General features: G+C 38.2%; 2 protein-coding genes across 3 annotated transcripts in view; both read left to right on the forward strand.

The window, feature by feature from the left end:
- Nucleotides 1-4,240: 4,240 nt before the first annotated feature.
- Nucleotides 4,241-8,828, forward strand: RANBP6 (RAN binding protein 6). Of its 2 annotated transcripts, XM_045840780.1 has the most exons (2): nucleotides 4,241-4,385; nucleotides 5,501-5,712. In XM_045840780.1, the coding sequence occupies exons 1-2, from the start codon at nucleotides 4,250-4,252 to the stop codon at nucleotides 5,569-5,571; spliced, it is 207 nt and encodes a 68-aa protein (XP_045696736.1). In that variant the 5' UTR covers nucleotides 4,241-4,249; the 3' UTR covers nucleotides 5,572-5,712. The 2 variants fall into 2 exon arrangements, with proteins under 2 accessions (XP_045696736.1, XP_045696734.1); XM_045840778.1 differs by having other exon boundaries at nucleotides 4,241-8,828.
- A 1,948-nt stretch (nucleotides 8,829-10,776) lies between these two features.
- Nucleotides 10,777-23,787, forward strand: part of KIAA2026 (KIAA2026 ortholog) — a 131,494-nt gene continuing 118,483 nt past the window's right edge. The window contains exons 1-2 of the mRNA XM_045840495.1: nucleotides 10,777-10,792; nucleotides 11,426-12,167. Of these exons, the coding sequence (XP_045696451.1) occupies nucleotides 10,777-10,792; nucleotides 11,426-12,167 (758 nt within the window). The remainder of the gene's footprint in view (nucleotides 10,793-11,425; nucleotides 12,168-23,787) is intronic.

Here is a 23,787-nt window from a genome sequence, read left to right on the forward strand (position 1 = left end):
GGTTATGTTATGTTACAGCAATTTTCTGATTCTAGCATTCTTTGTGCACTTATTAGGCAGAATTCTATAAAGAAGATGCACTTTCATCAACTGTTTAGTTTACCTGAAATACAGTTTGTACAAGAATGAAAGGAAAACCTTGATTATTTCCCTTTATCATTTTTCAGAGTTGGTGACCTAGTGACCTCCAAAGGTGATCAGTGAATGAGTGGCTTTTATTGATATTAGAAACTCATCACTTTGTTTATATCTTTGATGTATTTTAACCCATGGCAGGCATTATTTTTCTTGATATTCAAATTGTTCTGTTTTAGGCAAGTGGGACCCTTCATGATTTTTTCTGTATTTTCATTTATTCTGAATTATTCTTGTAAAAATGTTAAGTATGTCCAATTTAATTCTATCCCCCTCATTTGACTCTAAATCTCTCAGATCTTGGAAGAAATTTGCAACTTACTTTGTTCTTTCCCCACTTAATAAGTTCCTAATAAACACTTGCATTGTCTGGTATTGAGCCACCTTATGAAAATGTTCTTAAATGGTTTCTCTACAGGTCAAACAATTTTAAAAGCCAATTTTAATTACAACATGTAAGAAAGTTGTTTAACTCTAACCAAATCTGCAAGTCTGGTCTTGAAATCTTGGGCATTATGTGTGTACCTTAGGGGGAAAAAGGAAGGAAATAACAATGCAAAAAGTAAATATAACAGAATTATGCAATTTAAGAGGAAGTAGCTTAAGATTTTAAATCAGGGTATATTTTTCTAAAATAAAATATCATAAATAATTTTCCTAAAATGGATTCAGTTCGGCTACTCCTTTTAGAACGGTGACTGTCAGTACAGCATGTAGGAGCAGCTGGAGAACAAAATATGGATTCTGAGACTCACCTTCTCAGGGAAGCCCCTTTTTCCTCCAGAAAGAGTTAACAGTCACTTGGTCTACGTTAACACTGCTCTTTATTCATATATGGGTAAGTAAATTGGTAAATTACAGCACCTCTAACCAGCATCATCTGAAAACTTGGGGAGATTTCATAGGCTTCTCCTTACACTCTGAGCACTATTGATATGATGTCTTGAAACCTGTCCACTCCTTGCCTTCTTTTCTTTCCCTCCACCACTACTATAATTTAGACCTTTGGCTTAACTAGATTAGGCTATTGCCCTCCTAAACACCTCCAGTCTTCACACTATCATCAAAGTAATCTTTCTAAAAATTATTTCATAGCCCTTCATTAAAATTCTTAAAAAGCTCCCCATTGTCTTTACAAAATTGATTCAAATTTCTTAACATGGAATATAAAACCCTTCATGGTCTGGCCTCTATTTTACCATCTGTCTTCCTCCTTCTTGTTTTCTGTGTTGTCCTCAGGCCCCCTCAAGTCCCATACCCAATGCTCTAGTAGTTCTAAAATACTGGCAGAACTCTCACCACACGAGGCTCTAAGGCCTTTCTGCAGTTGAGCAAAATTGTTACCTCTGCTTAAAACAAACTTCTCTTTCTCCAAATAGTTAATGAAGATTGATCCTTCAAACATCAGCCCTGATATCACTTCCTCTTAGAAGACCTACCCAACTTCCCCCACAGCCAAGTAAATTAAGTTTCTACAATCCCATGTGGTTCCATGACAGACTTACCATCATGACAGTGATCGCTACACTATGTGATATTTACTGTCTCACATGAACATCCTCATGCATTTCATCTTTACCCCCAGCACATAGCATCAAGGTTTACTATATTTTCAATGAATGTCTGCTGAAAGAACAAATGACTTATTGAATAATCTTTTTCTTTAAATATTTTATTTCTTTTTAGAGAGAGGGGAAATGAGGGGAAAAAGAGGGAGAGAAACATCAATGAGTGGTTGCCTCTCATACATCCCCTACTGGGACCTGGCCTTCAACCAGGCATGTGACCCGACTGGGAACTGAACTGGCAAACCTTTGGTTTACAGGCTGGCACTCAATCCTATGAGCCACATCAGCCAGGGTTTATTGAATCATCTTAACCCAGCCTTTTCCAAATATTTTTTTTCGAAGTGTTTATATCAACTTACTTATACTACTAACAAAAATATAACTGAGTTCCCTGTTGTTCCACATCCCCACCAACACTTGATACTTTCAGACTTTTAAATGTAAAATATTGTGGTGGGTCTGTGTTAGTATCTTACTGTAGTTTTTAATGGCTTTAATATGCTAATAGATATAGTGTTAGGAGAAGCCTTTCTCCTTACATATACTTATTAACATTTCCTGAAACAGCAAATGCAAGTCCCTGCAGTTAGATTTTTTTCAAGGAACAGTAAAAAAATCATGAGTCTGGAGCAAGATGTAGAACTAGAGTTAAGATCTTGGGATCAGAACATAATTGATTTAATCAATGGTTCTCAAATTTTAGTATTTATATGAAAACCCAGTGTGTTGGTTAAAACTGATTCAGTAGTTCAGAGCTTTGGACCTAATACCTATATTTAAAAAGAAGTATCTCAGTTGATTCTTATGGAGTTGGTTTTCAGTCCACAGAATGAAAAACACTGTTTACAGAACATGGTTTCCTCCTATAGGAGCATAGTATTATTTATCACAATGCAATTTATGATACTGACTACTTTGTGATTTTCTATGTGTGGGTATATACAGTAGTATTTTACAAAATTAAAATTAAGCCCACTTGGATAAGTTTAAGACAGACTTTGCAATACATGAAGGCCTCTGATCATGTTGCAAAACCAAGAATAATCATGGGCAAGCGATAGGAAAAAAGAACACTAGTGTTGCTTTCAGAAGAGGTGAAATTGACACTTAGCTGTGTCCTCTTAAGCAAATCCCTTAACCTCCCTGAGTTTCCATTTCTCATGTAAAATTATATTGTATTATACTTATCTTGCTGCCCTTGCAAACTATGGGTCAAAATGACAGAGTGGCAAAGTAATAATACAAAAGTAAGATCCAATCATTGTTCAGAAATTATTGTTTTTGAGTGAAAAGCCTGCCTGAATTAAAAAAATAATATTTAGCCTCAGAGGCATTTGTTTTTTGGAATGATCTCAGCAGCTTCCTACTGAAAGGAAAAATTTTAAAGCATTTTACAGTTTAAACAATGGGCAAGGGAAACCTTGAGTAACATGACAAAGGATACAAAATTAATTAAGAAATAAGACCAGGCTTAAAGTCTTCTGATTACTAGCCCAGGTCACTTTTCACACCATATTTGGTTGTCTTTATCATTCTTTATTATAATCCATAGGCCAGATAATTCTGACACATACCAGAGTCTGAGCACCACTTGCTCTACTGCATTAGGTGTGGTAGTGGGGTGGTCATAATTATCTTTATCTTTTATTCCATTTACTTGATAAACAACTTTACTGAGATAACATAACTGATTTCAACAGTGGTTCACACACCATACTATTCATCAATCTACACTGTACAATTCAGTGATTTTTATTACAATCACAGAGGTGTACAACCATCACCACAATCGATTTTTGTCTTTACATCTTCATCACAAAAAGAAACTCCATATCTGACAGCCGTCATTCTCCATTCTTCCCTCAGCCTCTTTATAGATGTGACTATTCAAGACCTTTCATATATTGTAGATGAAATCAGCACCCCCACGGTGGCTCGGTTGGAGCGTGGTCTGGTACACCAAAATGTTGCAGGTTCCATCCAAATCAGAGCACATACACAGGTTGAAGGTTCAATCTCCCATTACGGTGTGATCCCGAGGCAACCCAATTGATGTTTTCCCCTTCCTCTCTCTTTAAACTCAATAAGCATTCTCGGATAAGAATTAAAAATATATATTACATGCAATCATACAACATGTGGCCTTTTGTGATCGGCTTATTTCACTTAGCCGGTTTTCAAGGTGTACTTATTGTTTTAAAATTAAACTGTAACTATAGAGACAGTTTAGAAATAAAGGCGGGAAATCACCCATAATCTCATTCTAATACAATCAATATCACAATTTTCTTTCCTTCCCCCCCCGCCTCTCTGCAGGCGCACTGCTATCTGATTGGAAAACAGATAAAGGATGCCCCTAGTCCCCAACTGGGTCCCACGTATCCCTGGCACTCGGCTCCCCCACCTCCCAAAGCGCAGCCCGGTTAACCCGGCAGCAAAGGAAGGAGTGGCCCCGCCCATTCCCGCCGGCGCCTTGCTTGCGTCACTGCTGGGAGTCACAGACCCCCCTCCTTCCTTCTTAGTCGCGGTAGCTTTGACAGAACGCGATGGCGGCGGCCGGGGCAGCAGGGTTACCGGCCACCGTGTCGGGAAAGCAAGAGTTTTATCAGCTTCTGAAGAACCTTATCAATCCAAGCTGTATGGTGCGGAGGCAGGCAGAGGAAATCTATGAAAATATTCCAGGTCTGTGTAAGACTACATTCCTCTTAGATGCTGTCAGAAATAGAAGAGCAGGTTATGAGGTGAGACAAATGGCTGCCGCACTGCTACGACGGCTTTTGTCCTCTGGGTTTGAGGAAGTCTATCCAAATCTGCCTTCTGATGTTCAGAGAGATGTCAAGATTGAACTGATACTGGCTGTTAAGTTAGAAACACATGCTAGTATGAGGAAAAAACTTTGTGATATTTTTGCCGTGTTGGCCAGGAATTTGATAGATGAGGATGGCACTAACCACTGGCCAGAAGGTCTGAAGTTTCTTATTGATTCAATCTACTCTAAAAATGTGGTTCTGTGGGAAGTAGCACTTCATGTTTTCTGGCACTTTCCTGGGATTTTTGGGAACGAAGAGCGGCATGATTTGGATATCATCAAACGGTTGTTGGACCAGTGTATTCAAGATCAAGAACATCCAGCAATCAGGACATTATCCGCTAGAGCTGCAGCTGCATTTGTACTTGCCAATGAGAATAATATTGCTCTTTTCAAAGACTTTGCAGACTTGCTTCCTGGAATCTTACAGGCTGTGAATGACTCATGCTACCAGGATGACGATTCAGTGCTAGAATCCCTTGTTGAGATTGCAGATACTGTACCTAAATACTTGGGTCCTTATTTAGAAGAGACTCTCAAGTTGAGTCTAAAGTTGTGTGGAGACTCTAGACTTAGTAACCTGCAACGCCAATTGGCCCTTGAAGTAATAGTGACCTTGTCTGAAACTGCAACCCCAATGTTGAAAAAACATACAAATATTATTGCACAGGCAATTCCTCATATATTAGGAATGATGGTTGATCTACAAGATGATGAGGACTGGGTAAATGCTGATGAAATGGAAGAAGATGATTTTGACAGCAATGCAGTTGCTGCTGAGAGTGCACTAGACAGACTGGCTTGTGGGCTTGGTGGAAAACTTGTTTTACCAATCACTAAGGAGCATATTATGCAGATGCTTCAGAGCCCTGACTGGAAATATCGACATGCTGGATTAATGGCCTTATCTGCCATTGGAGAAGGATGCCATCAGCAAATGGAACCAATTCTAGATGAAACAGTTAACTCTGTTTTGCTTTTTCTTCAGGATCCTCATCCAAGGGTGAGGGCTGCTGCCTGTACTACACTTGGACAGATGGCTACAGATTTTGCACCTAACTTCCAAAAGAAATTCCATGAAACAGTGATTGTGGCTCTGTTGCGAACCATGGAAAATCAAGGTAATCAGCGTGTACAATCACATGCAGCTTCTGCACTTGTTATTTTTATTGAAGACTGCCCCAAGTCATTGCTAGTTCTATATTTGGATAGTATGGTGAGAAATCTACATTCCATCTTGGTGATTAAACTTCAAGAGTTGATTCGGAATGGAACTAAGTTGGCCTTGGAACAGCTTGTGACAACCATAGCCTCAGTTGCAGATACAATAGAAGAAAAATTTGTTCCATATTATGATATATTTATGCCATCACTAAAGCACATTGTTGAACTTGCTGTTCAAAAGGAACTCAAGCTTCTGAAAGGAAAAACTATTGAATGCATTAGCCATGTTGGTCTTGCTGTTGGGAAGGAAAAATTTATGCAAGATGCATCAAATGTGATGCAGCTATTGTTGACACAATCAGATTTAAATAATGTGGAAGATGATGACCCCCAGACCTCTTATATGGTTTCAGCATGGGCTAGAATGTGTAAAATTCTTGGAAATGATTTTCAACAGTACCTCCCACTGGTTATCGAGCCTCTTATTAAAACTGCTTCGGCTAAACCTGACGTTGCTCTCTTAGACACACAAGATGTGGAGAATATGAGTGATGATGATGGCTGGCAATTTGTAAATCTTGGAGACCAGCAAAGTTTTGGAATTAAAACTTCAGGACTTGAAGCAAAAGCAACTGCTTGCCAAATGCTGGTTTACTATGCTAAGGAATTAAGGGAAGGACTTGTGGACTATACAGAACAAATTGTAAGGCTGATGGTTCCTTTATTGAAATTTTATTTCCATGACAATGTGAGAGTGGCAGCAGCTGAGTCCATGCCTGTTCTCCTGGAATGTGCAAGAATTCGTGGCCCAGAGTATCTTGCACAGATGTGGCAATTCATATGTGATCCCTTAATCAAGGCAATTGGGACTGAACCTGATAAAGATGTACTCTCAGAAATAATGAGTTCTTTTGCAAAGTCCATTGAAGTAATGGGAGATGGGTGCCTTAATGATGAACACTTGGAAGAACTGGGAGAGATATTGAAAGCAAAACTTGAGGGGCACTTTAAAAACCAAGAACTGAGACAAGTTAAAAGACAGGATGAAAACTATGATCAACAGGTTGAAATGTCCTTGCAAGATGAGGATGAATGTGATGTTTACATTCTGACCAAAGTATCAGATATTTTGCACTCATTATTTAGTACTTACAAAGAAAAGATTTTACCATGGTTTGAACAACTGCTTCCATTAATTGTGAATCTAATTTGTTCTAGTAGGCCATGGCCAGACAGACAGTGGGGATTGTGCATATTTGATGATATTATAGAGCACTGTAGTCCAACCTCATTTAAATATGTAGAATACTTTCGGTGGCCAATGCTACTAAATATGCGAGATAACAACCCTGAAGTCAGGCAAGCTGCTGCTTATGGCCTAGGTGTTATGGCACAGTTTGGTGGAGATGATTATCATTCTTTATGTTCAGAGGCTGTTCCATTGCTGGTAAAAGTTATTAAGTGTGCAAGTTCCAAAACTAAAAAAAATGTCATTGCTACAGAGAACTGTATCTCAGCAGTAGGCAAGATTTTGAGGTTTAAGCCTAGCTGTGTAAATGTAGATGAAGTTCTTCCATACTGGTTGTCATGGCTTCCACTGCAGGAGGATAAAGAGGAAGCTATTCAGACTTTGAGTTTTCTCTGTGACTTAATTGAAAGTAACCACCCAGTTGTACTTGGTCCAAATAATTCCAATCTTCCCAAAATAATCAGTATAATTGCAGAAGGAAAAATTAATGAGACTCTTAACTATGAAGATCCATGTGCCAAACGCCTAGCCAATGTCGTGCGTCAGGTACAGACTTCTGAAGAATTGTGGTTGGAATGCATATCCCAACTAGATGGTGAGCATCAGGAAGCCTTACAGGAGTTGCTGAATTTTGCTTGAAGCACTTTAATATCACTTGAATATAATCTACCTTAAAAGTAACTCCAAATATGTCTTGTGAATGGATTTCATTTAAATTGAGAGAACTGTTCTCTCTCTGATAAACAGTTTGTATTTCTTCCACATGTTCCTCCAGGATTAGTCAGTGTTATAGCCTTCTGTTCACTTTGCATGTTTTATCCTGTAAACGCAGATCTTGGTGATAACCTGTGCTTCCATTGTCATAGAATGTTTGTCACCTTTCCCTTAGTTGTGCTAAGTATATAAACTGTCAGTATGTCTGAATTATTGATGCTGGGCAAGCAATATACTTGGTGTCAAGATGTCATGCTATCACAAGATGCTAAGAGCTCACAAAGTTAGGACAGGAGAACTTACAGGACAAACATCTTTGGAATTTTGGGTGAAGGGTAGTTATAGGCTTATTCTTCCTTGATGATAATCCTAGTTTTTATGGTAAAGGGAGGACACTGCAATTGGGAGAGTTTTGAGATACTGCAGTGGATATGGGGAGTTTTCTATATAATGTATATGAACTCCTTTATAATGTCTTCCTCAGAACTGGGTGAGACATATCCATGTTCTATTTCCCAGTGTTCAGCTGAGAGTTATAAAAATTTTAGAATGTTCTTAGACTCCTCTGTAAGTTATTAAGTTATTCAGGACTCTAGGAACCATGGTTATTGAAAAGGGTGTCCTGGTACATCTAACATTGGTACTACATCATGACATACTGTATAACACAGTGTTTGACAAATAGAAAGTAATGAATATTTGTGACAGTCAGTCAGTGTTATTTGTTTGAGCAGAATATTGTCTTGTGTATGTATGCTATTTTTCTCCTGCAGAGTGGCTCAACAAGAACAGAAGCCCTGATTTAAAATGGGGCTTAAATACACATCCATTTTGAAGTTCTTAATAGGTTCTATAGTAGTGCTAAGGAGTATTCTATTGTGAAAATAAAAGGGAAGCAAAATTAATTTTATTTTTAAACATGAAAAAGAAAACAGCTTTGAGACCAGTCATGTTACATATGCATTATAAGAAAACAGTTCTAGAAACCTAGGGTTAATTATATTAATTGGAACGTCAGTCTTTAATGTTAAGCTTTTGTAGGGTAGAAAAAGCTTTCTACTCAGCAAATCATTGATCCAAATTTTAAAAATACATCTGTCACGATTTCCTGGGGCAATTGTGAGTACTGTGTATGTTAGCAAGTATTTAAGAACCAGTACGTGCTTAATAAATGGTAGCTATTATTTAACTATTGTTTGTATTTCCGCTGTTCTTTTTTATGGTTTGGAATTCTTTTTATATTAGAATATCCAGTTTGTCCCCTACCAGTTCAGATAAACAGGCCATCAAGGCCATTGTGGTTAGAGACATGAAGGTGAAATTTTAGATAGGCAGTTCCTTTCCATTCTGTACAATTACTTATTATTAATGGGGGGGAGAAAAGGACTTTAAGTACAGCATAGTCACAATTTTAAGTTTATTTAAGATAAATGAAAAAGAATAAATAAATACAAAAATCCCACCACAAAATATTCACAAAAGTTTTCTCTGGGTAGTAGGATTAAATGACCATTTTTCTTGAAACTCATTTATCTCTATTTTCTAATTTACCTACAATCAACATATTTCATTCATTTATATATATATATATATATATATATATATATATATATATATATATATATGAATTTTTTTAAGTTCAAAGACCTTGTCACAATCATCTTGGTTTCTTCATGACCTACAACTAGGTTCCTTCAACTCAGTCATACTTCTTTATCTTAATATTCCTTAATTAAGAAGTTCTTGGTCAAGATTCCTTGCTATTTCCTACACTCTTGTACATGAAGAATTGGAAAGTCTGCCAGATAACTAGGAATTGGGCCCCTGGAGAATTTCCAAGTATGACAGACCTAGATTTGAAATTTGGGAAACTACTTTGTTAAGCATCAGTTTCTTTATCTGTAAAATACGAATAATACTGAGCTGATAGGATTGTTGTGAGAATTAAGGGAGATATGAGGGGTACAGGGTTTAACAAATGCAAGCTAGTATCTGAGAGTCCTGAAATTGGACTGGTTGCTAAAGAGGAAAGGGGTTATTTGCTGTTGTAGTGTGGATCCACATTTTTGGGCTTTGTCAAAGGAAATGAGGGATGGCCAGTCAGACATATTTTTTGTTTGCCGGTTGCTGAAGTAATTACCTACCTTTGTTTGTGTGAGCTGATGTACATCTATAGGCTCTGAGGAGAGAATGCTGTGTTAATAAAGTGCAAATGTCTTTAATGGAAAAGAGTCTCAAGAGTCAGAATATCTTGACCACTTAGTTATGTAGTTTTTACTTTTAAAAATGCATTATTTCTTGTTCTTAAATAGAAAGTATTATGTGCATCTTTCAAACAGAACATGAGAAAATAGTAATGTCTGCTTTAAGGAACCATTAGTTCCTTTCTGCCCACTTACTTTTAAACAACACATAAATTAATGGGATGATGGGTCCACTTTTTAGACATTATCTCAAACAAAAATGTGTAGTGAGTTTGTAAGGCCACACTAACGACTATTTAATAGCTAATGCTGTGCAGCTTAGACTTGAAATATTTGAAAACTGTTTTTAGTCCAAAGGATATATTCCTTTATTCTTAGCAAATCTCAAGAATGTGGAGATCTGCGTTTTCCTTTTAACGAAAAACATGAGGTTAGTTTCCAAAATAGGAATTGATGTTATTAACTGGAGACAGGAGTTGCAGAAATCCGACTTCTACAAATGATATCCTTTTCTCTTGCATGTGGACATATGTTTCAGTTAGTCGAATTCTTGAACTCCTTTTTTACACTTTTCAAAATTCTCGTTTTATGTTAAAAACTCACTTATCCCAAGGGGGAGGCTGTGTGCAAAGAAAATGTAAATTACAGTTGGAAAGGATCTACATTTTGTGCCTTTTCATTTGCTATTAACAAAAGTTATCTAGCAGGTTCTGTCTGGGTTAATTTTAGTTTTTAGTAGTATAGGTCTCTCGCAAAAGAAGTATCCTCCTTCAGCAATTACTTTTAAAAGCCCTTCGGCTTCTTTCTGGAGGTGGCGTGTAAAGCTGCGCAGGCGCCTTGCTTCCCTCTCCACTCCGCCCTTACAGTTGTCTACAAGCTGATGACATCATTGGCCCGCGCAGCCTACCGTGCCTCAGGACCTATAGATAGCCGATGTCCCGGCTTTCCCGTAGCGGGGCGGGACACGAAGGGGGCGGGTTGTTCTAATACGCTTGCGCACCGTAGATGGCGACGATTCCCTTTTCTTCGCTTCTTTCCACAGCTCTCTCCAGTCGGGGGGGGAGTGGGGACCTGAGTGCCCTCCCTCTTCTCTCTCTGCCCCTCCCCTTGCCTCCTCCCCCTACACCCCCCCAGCCCACCGCCCAGCGGGGCTTCTAACTGACAGTTGTCGCCGGGCTGGGTCCGCGCACCGCCTCCTCCTTGCCCGAGTGCCCCGCAGGTAGAGAGGGGCGGGAGGGGGTGTCAGGGAGCTGAGGAGGAGGAGACCGAGATTCCGAGGCCCAGCGCTGTGGCCTACTCTGGGGAGGCGAGAGGAGACCCCCCCCCTTCCGTCTCGCCCCCTCCCAGTCCCTTAGCCGGCCAGGGAGGGGGTGGGGCGCCGAGGCCCCGGCGGCCAAGCCTGGCCTGGCCGGTGAAGAGCGGGCGGGGCGCTGAGGAGTGAGGCAAGTGAGGGCCGCGCGCACCGCTGCCGGGGGGAGGGGAGAGGAGGGCACCTAGGCTCTCCTCTTCTCTCCCCCATCCCCCGCGCGCCATGTAACCCCGCCCCGCTGGCGGCGAGCTCAAGACCCCCGCGCTCACTGAGTGGAGCCGGCTGCTGAGGAGAGCGAGGCCCGATGCGGCTGGGTCTGCGCGGTGCGGCTGAGCCCTGAGGAAGCGGCCCGCGCTCACGCTTCCCCCCCCCCCCCAGCCGGCGCCTCGAGCAGCCGCTCTACTTCGCCCAACCTGGGCTTGCCGGGGGGCGTGAGCGTGCCCAGAACCCTGGGGGAGATGAAGCCAGCGGGGGAGGAGGAGCGGCCGCCGCCGGCCGAGGAAGAGGACGAGGAGGAGTTGGCAGTGGTGGCCCCGGCCTTAGGGCCCGCCGGAGGGAGGAGCGCCTCTTCGCTGGAAGACACGGACGACCAGGAGGAGGAGGTGGTGATGGTGGTCGGGGGCGGTGGCTGTAAGGAGCAAGAACTAAACTACGAACTGCAGCAGGGCTACCGTATCCTGGGAGAGTTCCTGCAGGAAAAGCACCGGGGCCTCACCGCCCCCTTCTTGCAGCCCTTGGGGGGCGTTGCCACCGGAGAGGAGGAGGCGGCCGAGGGGCCGCGCAGCAGGGGCCGGAGCAGTCGCTCCCTCCCGCCACAGCTGGGGCAGGGCATGTGTCTGCTGAAGATGGAGGAGAAGTTCAGTAGTGGCCAGTACCGGGGCATCACCGAGTTCGTGGCAGACTTTAGGTCGATGCTGGAGATGTGCTACCGCCTGCATGGTGTGGACCATTGGATGTCCAGACAGGGCCAGAAGCTGGAGATGATGCTGGAGCAGAAGTTGGCGCTTCTCTCTCGGTAAGTGAGCCCAGTCCCAGGTGGGACTGACGGACTGACACAAACACACCCTAACACGTGTCCGAGGATGGGTTGGGCCTGAGGCCGGGGGGCGCTGCTGATAGGTGCTGAGTCCGTGCTGGAGAACCCTGGGAGGAGCAGTAGCGCTGGGCGGGGGTCCGCTGGGGTGTAGTGGATCTGGGTGCACGAACCCAGCACTCAGATGAAAAGAACTTGAGAAGGAAGCCGAGGCCAGAGCCGAAGAGCAGGTAAAGTGTGTAGATATAAAGTGAAATCATGCCCGTAGGAAGACTTATAGTGGTAGGCGGAGGAAAAGTTTTAGTAGGATGGAAGTTGGACCTGCATCTTCTAGACAGTTTGGGCATGAGATATCGTTAGGACAATAATTTTAGCTCATGTAAAAAGGTGGTTTGTTTCAGACCATTAAAAACAATAATATCGTTTTTCTACCCACGTCGGCTATCAGAGACTTATGGAATTATTAAACGGCTAATGATTACTTTGGTATATTCCTGATCTTTTTTCTGTTTCATCTGAGGAGACTGAATTTTTGCAACAATAGTGAGTGCATCAACGGAAAACTGTTAATACGTTTAGGTATTTGTGTTTATTCTACCAGAAATTATAGGCAATTCAGGTGGCACTGTGCTAGGGGTGTACCCTACCCGTAACAGTCGGCTATTTTTCTTTATAAGAGGAAATAATGGAAGCTACGAAAATAATCATATTAACTTATAATAGTTGTGTAATTTATGCAAGCCAAGTTAATATCTCAAGTGGCAATTTTTTCGAAATAGAAAAATAATTCACTTGTTGGAAATAGTAGTCGAATAATAGTTTGACTCTTTCTTTACTAGCTGAAGTGAACTTGAACAAGTTGTTTTACCTTTCTGGTGTTCGTTCCCTCATCTGTAAAAGGGGGATAATAATCATACCTACCTCTTGGGGTTGCTGTAGGATTAAATGAGTTAAATGTAAAGTCAATGGTGCCAGTCCAATAGTCAGTCCAATGTGTTAACCATTATAGTAGTAGTTGAATAAAAGGAATATTTTCTTCATATCTGAAACTGGGCATTGTACTGGTGTTTTTATGGAATAGCTCCTGAAAAGTTGTGTTAATTTTTTGGCCCTTGATTTATTTTTGCAATTTTAAAATAATCTGTCACTGGCTTCTCTATGTTGTTTTCTCCGCAGTGACTTCTTTCATTGAAAACAGTAGTTAACAGTCATTAGGCAAGCTCTATTTAAACTAAGGAAACTATTGAATCCTTTCATAAAGTATTTGGTAACAGAATAATTATTTACAAATTTGCTTTGTAAATTATTTTTAATATTTTGTTAGTATATTTGGGTATTGTATTTGTTATCCTTGACTCCTCAGTGCTTTGTACAATAGTTATGACCAACATAGAAAATAATCCATACACGTGTTGTTATTTTTAAGTAGTAAAATATACTCCAAATTACTGTCACAAGATTTTAAACCTGGAAGGAACCATAGATTTTATTTAATCCAATCGTCCACTTTACAGTTATAGAAACAGGATTTAGAACAAGGCATGTGAATGGCTGTTTGAAAGTGCTAAGAAGTAGCATGTAGGTTTGAGTGAACTGTAGCTATTTTCAAAAGCATAGTGTGTATAATAAATAATTTTTTTGAGTCCCACAAAAGAGCAGGGAGACTTTCTCTTTCACATAAAGGTAAATTTCTAAATGCTTAGAATCCCCATGGCTAACGTTCATTCCAATATGACTTAGTAGAATCCACAGTTAGAAATTAAACTTTATAACATTCTGTTGTTTATAAACATATTTCTGGTATTATTAGTTCAAGAGAAATAAAATTATTATTTTTATTATTATTTTTTTAATTTTAGATAGAGGGGAAGGAAGGGGGAAAGAGAGGGAGAGAAACATCAATTGTCTGTCCTCCTTATGCACCCCAACTGGGGACTGAACCTGCAGATCGGGCATGTGCCCTGATCGGTAGGTAACCTTTCTGTTTCAAGGACTGTGCCCAACCAACTGAGCCATACCAGCCAGGTAGAGATAAAATGATTTTATTTTAGGAGCAAAAAGTAATGTGATGGTCAAACAGATGAAGTTTTGAGTCTCTCACTTGTTTGGTGTATGTAAACATTTTGTAAATAACAGGTTTGCCAGACCATACTTCTTGATAATAGGAAATCATTTATTTTTATGTACTAGCCTAAAATCTGAGAAAAAGCATCAGTTGCAACTCTTTGGTATGTAATTACAATACATAGATGTTCCAGAACAATAGTGTATAAACTGTCCATATGAATATGATTTTCAGCATAACTTATTCAGATACCTTATTTATAAATAAGTTGTATGTGATATTTTAGTAATAAACATTAGATATTATTAAGTTTTCTTTTGTCTTCTCATATGAGATATTGAGTTAACTCTTTTTTTTTTTTAAGATTTTATTTAATTTATTTTTTTTGACAGAGGGGAAGGGAGGGAGAGAAACATCAATGTGTGGTTGCCTGTTACTCGCCCCCTACTGGTAGCCTGGCCTGCAACCCAGGCATGTGCCCTGACCCCGAATCCAACCAGTGACCCTTTGGTTTGCAAGCCAGCACTCAGTCCACTGAGCCACACCAGCCAGGGCTAACTCTTACTTTCAAATTTACAGTAAGGAGAACTTTATATCTGCTCCACATATTAGTGAACCTTTTAGTGAGCACAAAACAAAGTACATTTTGTACCTTGGTAAAAAGGATGTGATATTATAGAGAGCCTAGTGACATTAGTACTTTGGACTCATTGTATTACTTGATCTCAGTTTCTGCATTTGTGCTATGTGAGTGCTAAGCTAGCTTAGTTGTTTGTATATGAGAGTATCTGCCAGAGCTAGACATTCAAGTCCCTGAGATAAAAAGGTAAGTTCTCAGGTCTTAGTGATTTATAGTCAAGTAGGGAAACATACTTAAAAAAAAGATAATGGTTCTATAATAGACATGTAAGCAAGGTACAGGAGAACTTAAGAGGAAGGAGCTCTAAATCTGAAGGGGAGGGGAGAAGCCTGTGAATGGCAATTGAGAGGAGGAAGGTGAAGGAGGAAGGAGACAACGGTAGTACAAGGTATCATAGAGAAGTTTATACTTGAACTGGTTCTTAAAGTTGAATATTGCTAATGGGGTTTTTTGGAGGGTTTAAAATGGGCATTCAAGAATGCTGAACTGCAGTGAATTCAATACATGAAACAGTATAGTGTTTCTGAGAACTACAGGTACTTCTGTATGGCTACAGTGTGGTCTCCAGAGTAGTCTACACCCCAGGAGATATGCAGGATGATTGATTAGGGTAAGGAAAGAAAATAATACAACTTAGGTATATTCTAATTTCATTTTATCATTTTTAAACTTGTTTATTTTTTTGTGGTGGTTTTAATAGTGCTGTGTTTATAGTTTATAGCTATATATATTAATACATAACAATATGTTAATGTATTATTTGTAATATAATTAGGACTAAGACAGACAACATATCTAGTCTCAAGAATGTTATATTTTAGAAGCAATCTCATTTATTTGAAGCAACTGAAAGAAATATCAATTAACATTAGAAATAGGGAGAAAGCCTAACTGGAAAGAAATAGAGAATACTTGAACAATGCTTTAGAAACTGTCAGATATTAGTAAGAATTTTTGCTTCTGGCAAATTTTAAATGATGATGTTTTTGAAAGCTTTTAAATTTGAAAATATTTTTGAAAGCTTTAAAAATATTACTATGTAGTGAGAAGATGGTTCTTTCTAGTGTTAAAGGGTTGTAATTATAGAAGAGACATCACCAGTGACCCCAACAGAGCTGAACTTAAAATTTTAACTTTGGCCATTTAAAATGTTTTGGTAAGAATAAAGCTTGAATATAATATATATTTGTTAAAATTATTTTTCATTTCTGAATTAAACTAATTTGGCTGAAAAGGCTTTATTGTAGAGTATGAGGGGAATACAGAGGAGTTAAAACTACAAGGGGAATGTAGGGAGCTGGAATTGAAAAATACTTTATTAGATTTTACTGTAGAGGTTAAAGTTTTGGAGGGTGGATAGAATAGGTGAAATTGAGGAGTTCATTAAACAGTTATTTGAACTATGATAAGTAAAACTCCATAGGTATTACAATAAATATGACATTATTTCTTACATCAAGGTGGTAGGTAAACAGAAACAATTAAACATATGGAGCCAGAAAAGTACACAATATTCCAGAGGAATAGATTATACCCAGTAATTAGAGTGTAGGACGATGAGGGGCTGTAGTGACAGATAAGTCTAGAAAGGTAGGGTGAGACTAATTATGAAGATTCTTGATTGCTTCCTAAGGAATTTAAAATGTAGGCAGTGTAGATCCATCACAGGTTTTAACTAAGGGTGTGACATGATTTTACTAATATTTTGCAGTTTGAAAGTTGAAATTGAAGGAGAGAGAATGAAGAAAGGAAACAAATTAAAAGGCTATTGAGTCAATTCCATTAAAAGATAATAAGCAGAAGGAACAAAAGAGTTGGTGAGGATACAAAAGAGGTATATTCAAAAAAAGAGCTGGTAAAATGGTAAAGTAGCAAAGTGGCAAGCTATTGGATGTGGGATGTGAAGGAAATGGTGATAATCCAAAATGAATTCGATCCCAAGTGATGGTGATGCTGAGGGAGCATGAGAGGAGGCATTTATTTGAAAATAACTCAACTGAGAATTATTGGAAGCTCAGGAAAGTGAGTAGGGTAGATTAGATATGTTTAATTAGGAATTAACCTGCAGAAGAATGATGGTTGAAGGAATGGTAGTGAAAGAGATTGCCCAGGACAGAGTCTAGTAAAAATACAAGGGGACTAAAGGCATACCTTTGTATGAGGATTGAGTGTCTTCACTGGAAAGATGAAAGCTTAGAAGAATATGCTTAGCCCTGACTGATGTGGCTCGGTTGGTTGGTTGGGTGTCCTTCCACAAAGCGAAAGGTCACAGATTCAGTTCCTGGGCAGGGTACACGCCTGGGTTGCTGTTGGGTCCCTAGTTGGGGCACATAGGAGAGGCAGCCAATCAATGTTTCTCTTCCTCTCTTTCTCCCTTCCTTCCCCTTTCTCTAAAAAAATAATCTTTTTGAAAAGGAATATGATTAAAGTGTATAATGTATTAAAAGCTGAAATGGTTGTTAAGAAGAGGCAGTTAATAAAGTTGAAAAGAATTTATTCTGGAATAAGTAAAAGGTATTATTTTATAGTAAACTTACATGCTTTATTATTTTAGGAGGTTTTGTTCCATTTGAAAATATTAGTTTGAGAATCATATAGGTGTAATACAATAAAAATGCACTAATAGATTCTAATGTGTTCTGCCTTATAGCCTGCTTCTCATTGTATTTGGGCCCTTGTATTTATTTTTGTTTCTAGAAAAATAAACCAGAGAAGGGGGGGAATCGTGTTTTTGGAGAGAGGATTGGGTTCCCTTTATGGTTGTATTTTAGCTTTCAAATCATCTGTAGGCTATCTCCACAAATTAGAGGTGGCTTGGAACAAATAATAGCAGTTTTCATTTCCAAGGCTCTTGCATAGTAATATGAATCTTCAAATACATATTAAGTTACTTGAGGTGGTTCCTTTTTTTTTTTTTAAATTGGGAAAGACTAATAAACCCCAGTGGTAGTATTACCTATCATCTAGCCCTTTGTATATCATCTGCTACCTGGGACCTGTGAGTGTTCCAGAATTAATCATGCTTAAAAACCAAGAAATTAAGTATTACACTGAAAAAAAGAAGTTAGGAAAGCCAACAAAGTGTTAATATTGGTTATTACTAAGTAGAAAGATCCTAGTTATTTTTCATTTTCTTTTAACTTTTTTGTATGCTCTATTTTTCTACAATAAGCATATTTAAGGCTTAAAAAGATTTTATTTAAAAGAAATTAGTATTTACATGTATGTGGGGGCTCCACCTGCAGGACTCCCCCAGCTGCCACAGTTGAGAGTAAGTCTACCAAGACATGATCTGCTTGGGGAGGAAAAGTGGCCGATCTCTCAAAGGAGAAGGGTCAAGAGCCTTTTCCTTCAATGGGCTTTTATTGGATTCATTATGCACAGGAATGCAGGTAAAGCTCATTAAGTATTGTCAGGCAGTAAGGATCAAACAATAGATAACACAAAGAACTAGGAGGGCTTATTCTGAGTTGGGGTCAGTTAGCTAAAGGGCTACAAAACTTTGGGAAACAAACTCTTATCCTGGTCAGACCCATATCAGAAAATTGGGAGCATTCTTAGCAAAGCAGGTTTCACAGGATTTTGTGTATTCTTTCTTATCCCTGATCGCCCCAGGGAATCTGCCCTTTCCAGCATAGGGCTGCACTGTCCTCTGTCATTGTTTCAGGCTTAAGTCAGGCAGGAGAAGTAAGGCAGCCAAGAGATTAGGAGACTTCTTGCAGACAGAATGAGGACTCAGGCTGTGTCAAAGCGGAGGGGCAAGGGTCCATCACCCCATTTTGCTATAGCTCTCCAAGTCCTTCCCTGAGGGCCCCCTTGTGATTGTGCCTGTCTTAGGTCGTCCCTCCCTTGAGGAATCTTACCCGTCATTGGCTAATGGATCGTGCACTGGGAGCCAGGCAGGGTAAAGTAAAAGGGGCAGAGGCGGTGGCACCCCTGCCAGGGAGATAAGCTTTGTCTGCTAGTGGCTTATGGTCCCAAGGTTGCTCACGCAGCCTTAGCCATGGGGGGATTACAGCTTCTGAAACCAGGCAGGGCTGTTTCCAATATTTATAAATTTGAATAAACTATATATAAGTAAAAAATAGACTTAAAATATTTATCTCCAAAGTTGTAAGATAGTACACTTTTGTTAAATGTTGTAACTGAATAGTAGAACTGTGGGTGAGTTTTAATTTTCCCTTCTGCTCTTTCTAACTTTTTTCTACAATTTTATTTTAATATTGTTCAAAATATTAAGTCTACAGATTCCATAGCTACAGGTTTAAGGACTTGAAATAGCTAATGCTAAGAACAAAACTTTAATATTTAAAGCATTTGAGTACAGTTATCTGAAAGTACCTTCTTTGGGCAAAAATAACTTTTCTGATAGCTTTTATAGTTCTTTAAATGTATGTCTGGGAACTCATTTCTGTGTAGGCATCCCAGTACAAGATTAAAAAGAGAGAGAGAATATAAATTATGATAAACCAGTTTAAGGTAATATTACTTGACTGTTACTCTTGTCATATTTGTAAGCACTTACTAATATTTCTGTTCTGTGAGAGTTTAAACCTTCTAAAGTATATTGAATGAAAAAACACTGTCAAGATGTAATGCAGAAAGTATGGTTTGTTATTTAGCCCAGAAAGTATTTGGGGGATCTTTTCTTTCCAAAGGATAGCCCCCACCCTCTCTCAGATACATCTCATTTACTAGACTTCAGTTTTCTTTGGGTTTGCAAAAGCTTTGAATGTGAACAGTTTTATTTAAATTTTACAATTTATACTATCCTAGTACATTGACTTTAATGGTAGTGGTGTATATTCTCAGTTTTTTGAGATTGATATCAGAAAGAAAATCTCTACCCCAAAATTTGCCTGCAGGTAGAATATTGGGATTATTCTCCCTGTGTCATCTCATGTTTTATGTTTTTAAATTGCTTTTTAATTTTGGTGGTGGATTGCCTAACAAATAGAGTAAGGGACTCTAAAATTCTGCTGAAAACACAATTCCTGGTGAATTCAGGGACTTTTCTTATCTTTGCTTTATAAGTAAGAACAGAGTCCACTTCATTTGCACTGAAGCAGAGAAGCAGACCATCTGAAAAACTTACTACATAGAAATGTTTTCTCATAGAAATACAAATATAGATTATTTCCATGTTAATCCATAAACTGAATTTTTAACATCTGAAAGTGGAAGATATATTAGAATATAACCAATAAATAAAATTGAAAGCATATTTTATATTTTTCTTGAATACTTGTGCTTGAGGAAAAAACAGATTTACATTTGACTCTCCTCCTACAGCAGGTAAACTCATTTCCTGGCTCCCTCACTTATTTATCTGATACTACCTTATCTGTAAGCTTTTCCTGAGCATTCTATTAAAGTAATATCCTTCTACCTAGACATTATCTATTCCTTTTAACTTCCTTTGTTTTCCTTCATTTATTGCATCTTAACATGTAGTATGATTTAATTACATGTATCTTTTTCTCCTTTCTAACTAGAATGTAAAATCTGTGAGGGACTCTTTTTGCTTGGTTTGTTGTTTGATTTCTATGAATATTGATCTGAAAGTAAGCAGTAAGTGGTGAACAGTTTCACATTCTACATAAGTTCTAAGATCATTTTCAAAGATTTTGAAGTGAATGTTTCCCAGATTTGCCAGCATTAGAATGGCATTTAGAAGCAGATTCCTTGGCCCCAGAATAGCATGTTAAATCTGTTATTTCAGAATCTCAGAGTAGGGATTAGGAATCTACATTTTTAATAAGCTCTCAAATTGATTTTTATGCACAATAAACTTTGAGGACTGATGCTTCAGGATATAGTAATATTGTTTCATGTTTAATTTTACCTAATGATTTAGTGTTTTCCTTTCATTGAAGTATTTTTTTAGCATTGCGTTTATACTTGTCAACTCTTATTAGCTTATATTTTGAGTAATAGTTGGAATGAATAGAAGACAGGAGAAAGAAATGGGAAGCAGGTTCATATACTCTTGTCTTCACATGGAATACACCTTGAAGAAGTAACTGGTAAAGCATGAGAGATAGTGGGAAGGGAGAGTAAAGAGACATGATGCTAGGTGTTTCAAATATTACCTTGAATAAAAATAGACATGGATAGTGTGACTCTGGATTGAGCGCCGGCCTGCGAACTGAAGAGTCACTGGTTCAATTCCCATTCAGGTGCATGGTTGGGTTGTGGGCAAGGTCCCCAGTGAGGGGAGCACAAGAGGCAACTACACATTGATGTTTCTCTCCCCCTCTTTCTCCCTCCCTTCCCCTCTCTCTAAAAAAAGTAAATAAATAAAATATTTGAAAAAAGAATAGACATGGAAAGTCATACATTTGTCATAGAATATTACACAAAGCAATCTCTATTTTTAGACTAGTTTTTACATTGTTTTAAAACTTTTTATGAGAGACTTTCTAACACATAAAAAAGCAAAACAGACTATACAAACCCTCATGTGCCTATTACCCAGTCCCAAACAATATTTGTTTACTGCTGGTTCTGCCCATTCATACCTTCTATATACTTCCCTTCTGCATTATTTTGAACAAATCATTGACAGCAGATTATTTTATAAATGCTTCAGATTACACCGCTCAGGGATGAGGACTCTTATTTAAAATGTAGCTACGATGCCCCATCAAACAAAAACAAATTCTTAATTGCAAATACCCATTCACTGAAATTACAGTTTAAAGAAATTATTTCCTTTGTTTGAATCATGATCCAAATAATGTCACACAATGTGACTGATTCATTTGTCTTTTAATTTATAGGTCTTCCTTTCTTCCCTTCTCCTTTTTTCCCTTTATCCACACTCCACTCCTTTCTTATAGTAATTTTGTAGAAGAAACAGATTGTTTGTATAGAGTCTCCTACAGTCTTGGATTTTGTGGATAGCATTCTATGTTTTCTCCTCTGTATTTCATATAAATTGGTAGTTGGTTCTAGGAGTTTCATCAAAAGCAGGATCACATTTTTTCAGAGGTCAAGAGGTAGAGGGGACAAGACTACCTTCTCAGGTAACATTGATTCTATCCATCTATTTCTGGTTTTATGTTTTAAATTTGTTGTGATTTATTAGGTTTAGTGTGTTGGCACAGTGTAATTTTGCTGAATTTGTTCAAATGAAAAGATAGTAAGTGGTGGTTTTATAACTTTTATTTGTTTATTTGTAAACAAATAAACATGTTTACATTGTTTATTTTCTAAAGAAAAGAACATTTAAACACAAAAACATTTAAACATGTAAACATTTAAAACTCATCTGTTGAACTTTATATGACAAGACATTTTATTCTCAGCTTTTGCCTCCAGTGGAGTTTAACATGAAATTAATTTCCACAGCAGGCTACTTTATTTATAATCTGAGAAGATTGATTTTAACTTAGAATCATATTAAAGCATTAATTCTGTGAATAATCTGTTACATAGGCCTAATATATTAAATAGCATCAAATTTTTTAAAGCCTGAAGTTAAAAACCCTAGGTCCTGTTCCCATCCACTTGTATCTATTTAATCCTGTTTGTATGATCTTACATTATATATCAGTTGTGGATAATAATATTTTGTGTTTCTCATTTGATTTTGGGGAGCAATCAAGAGAGATCCAAGATTAGATCTCATAGCATTGCTCTGCACTATAATAGATAAAGTATTAATTGACCTCATAGCTTTTTGATTGGTATTTTAAATTTTTTATTGTTGTTCAGTTATAGTTGTCCCCATTTTCCTCCCATTGCTCTCCCCTGTGCTACCCATCTCCCACACTCAGTCCTCTCCCCCACCCCATTGTCCTTTTCCATTGGTCCTTTATACATGTTCCTTGACTTTACCCTTCTCCTTCTTTCCCCAATATTCCCCTTCCCCCTCCACTTGATTGATTTTCATTTTATGTTTCTCTTTTTTAGTTCAGTATGAGTTCCAAGCCTTTATAAAGTTTCAAGTTTTTAACCAGTTCTAAAACAACCTCCTCTCACCCCCAATATTGTATGCAAAAGTGTGTGTGTGTGTGTGTGTGTGTGTGTGTGTGTGCGCGCGCGCGCGCGCATTTAGTTCTTCTAGAGAGAGGATGTAAAGTTTTATTAGGTCAGTAGAGGGGTACAGATCCAAAAAAGTTTAAGAACCATATGTTAATTAACAAGTATCCGGTAAGTAATAATGATGTTTGGTTAAAGTGGGGAAAATTCCAATTAACAATGAAAAAAATTAGACCTTTAACAGATATAACAACAGAAAATCTGAATAGTACCTGAAGATAAATATTCTTGTATTATGCATATATTTATACTACTAGGTATTTAAAGAGACTTGTTTAACTCTGATCTTTAAGTAAAGTTTTTTTTAATTTTAATAGCATTTGGTTTAATGTAATATATACAAAATATTTCAATAAGCAGCTAATATAAAAACTTACTGAGATATTTTACATTTTTTTACTAAGTCTTTGAAATCCAGGTGAATTTTATGCTTACATTGTACTCCTTTCACACTAGCCATATTTCTCCATATCAGCATACATAAACAAACTTTTTCAAGCTGCTTTGAAGATTTATTGCAATCAGAATACCAGATATAAATAATATATAATAATTTTAAGTATATTCTATTGATTATACTGTTACAGTTTTCCCGATTTTCCCCCTTTGTCCCCCCTCTGCTCTGCACCCCCCAGCCCTCTATCATTCTCCCCTTAGTTCATGTCCATGTAAGTTCTTTGAATTCTGTTTCCTATCTCATTCTTGACCTCTCTCCATCTATTTTATGCCTACCAATTATACTGCTTATTCCCTGTACTTTTCCCCCCTATTCCCCCGCTCCCCGTCCCCATTGAAAACCCTCCATGTGATGTCCATTTCTCTGATTCTATTTCTGTTCCAGTTGTTTTAAG

Source organism: Phyllostomus hastatus, unplaced genomic scaffold (assembly GCF_019186645.2).
Source record: "Phyllostomus hastatus isolate PE091 unplaced genomic scaffold, TTU_PhHast_1.1 phas_contig_34, whole genome shotgun sequence".
In the NCBI taxonomy this organism is placed as follows: domain Eukaryota; kingdom Metazoa; phylum Chordata; class Mammalia; order Chiroptera; family Phyllostomidae; genus Phyllostomus; species Phyllostomus hastatus.

What these genes read in the sequence shown, in the direction of transcription:
- RANBP6 (XM_045840778.1), top strand. Translation starts at nt 4,250, where the DNA reads ATGGCGGCGGCCGGGGCAGCAGGGTTACCGGCCACCGTGTCGGGAAAG.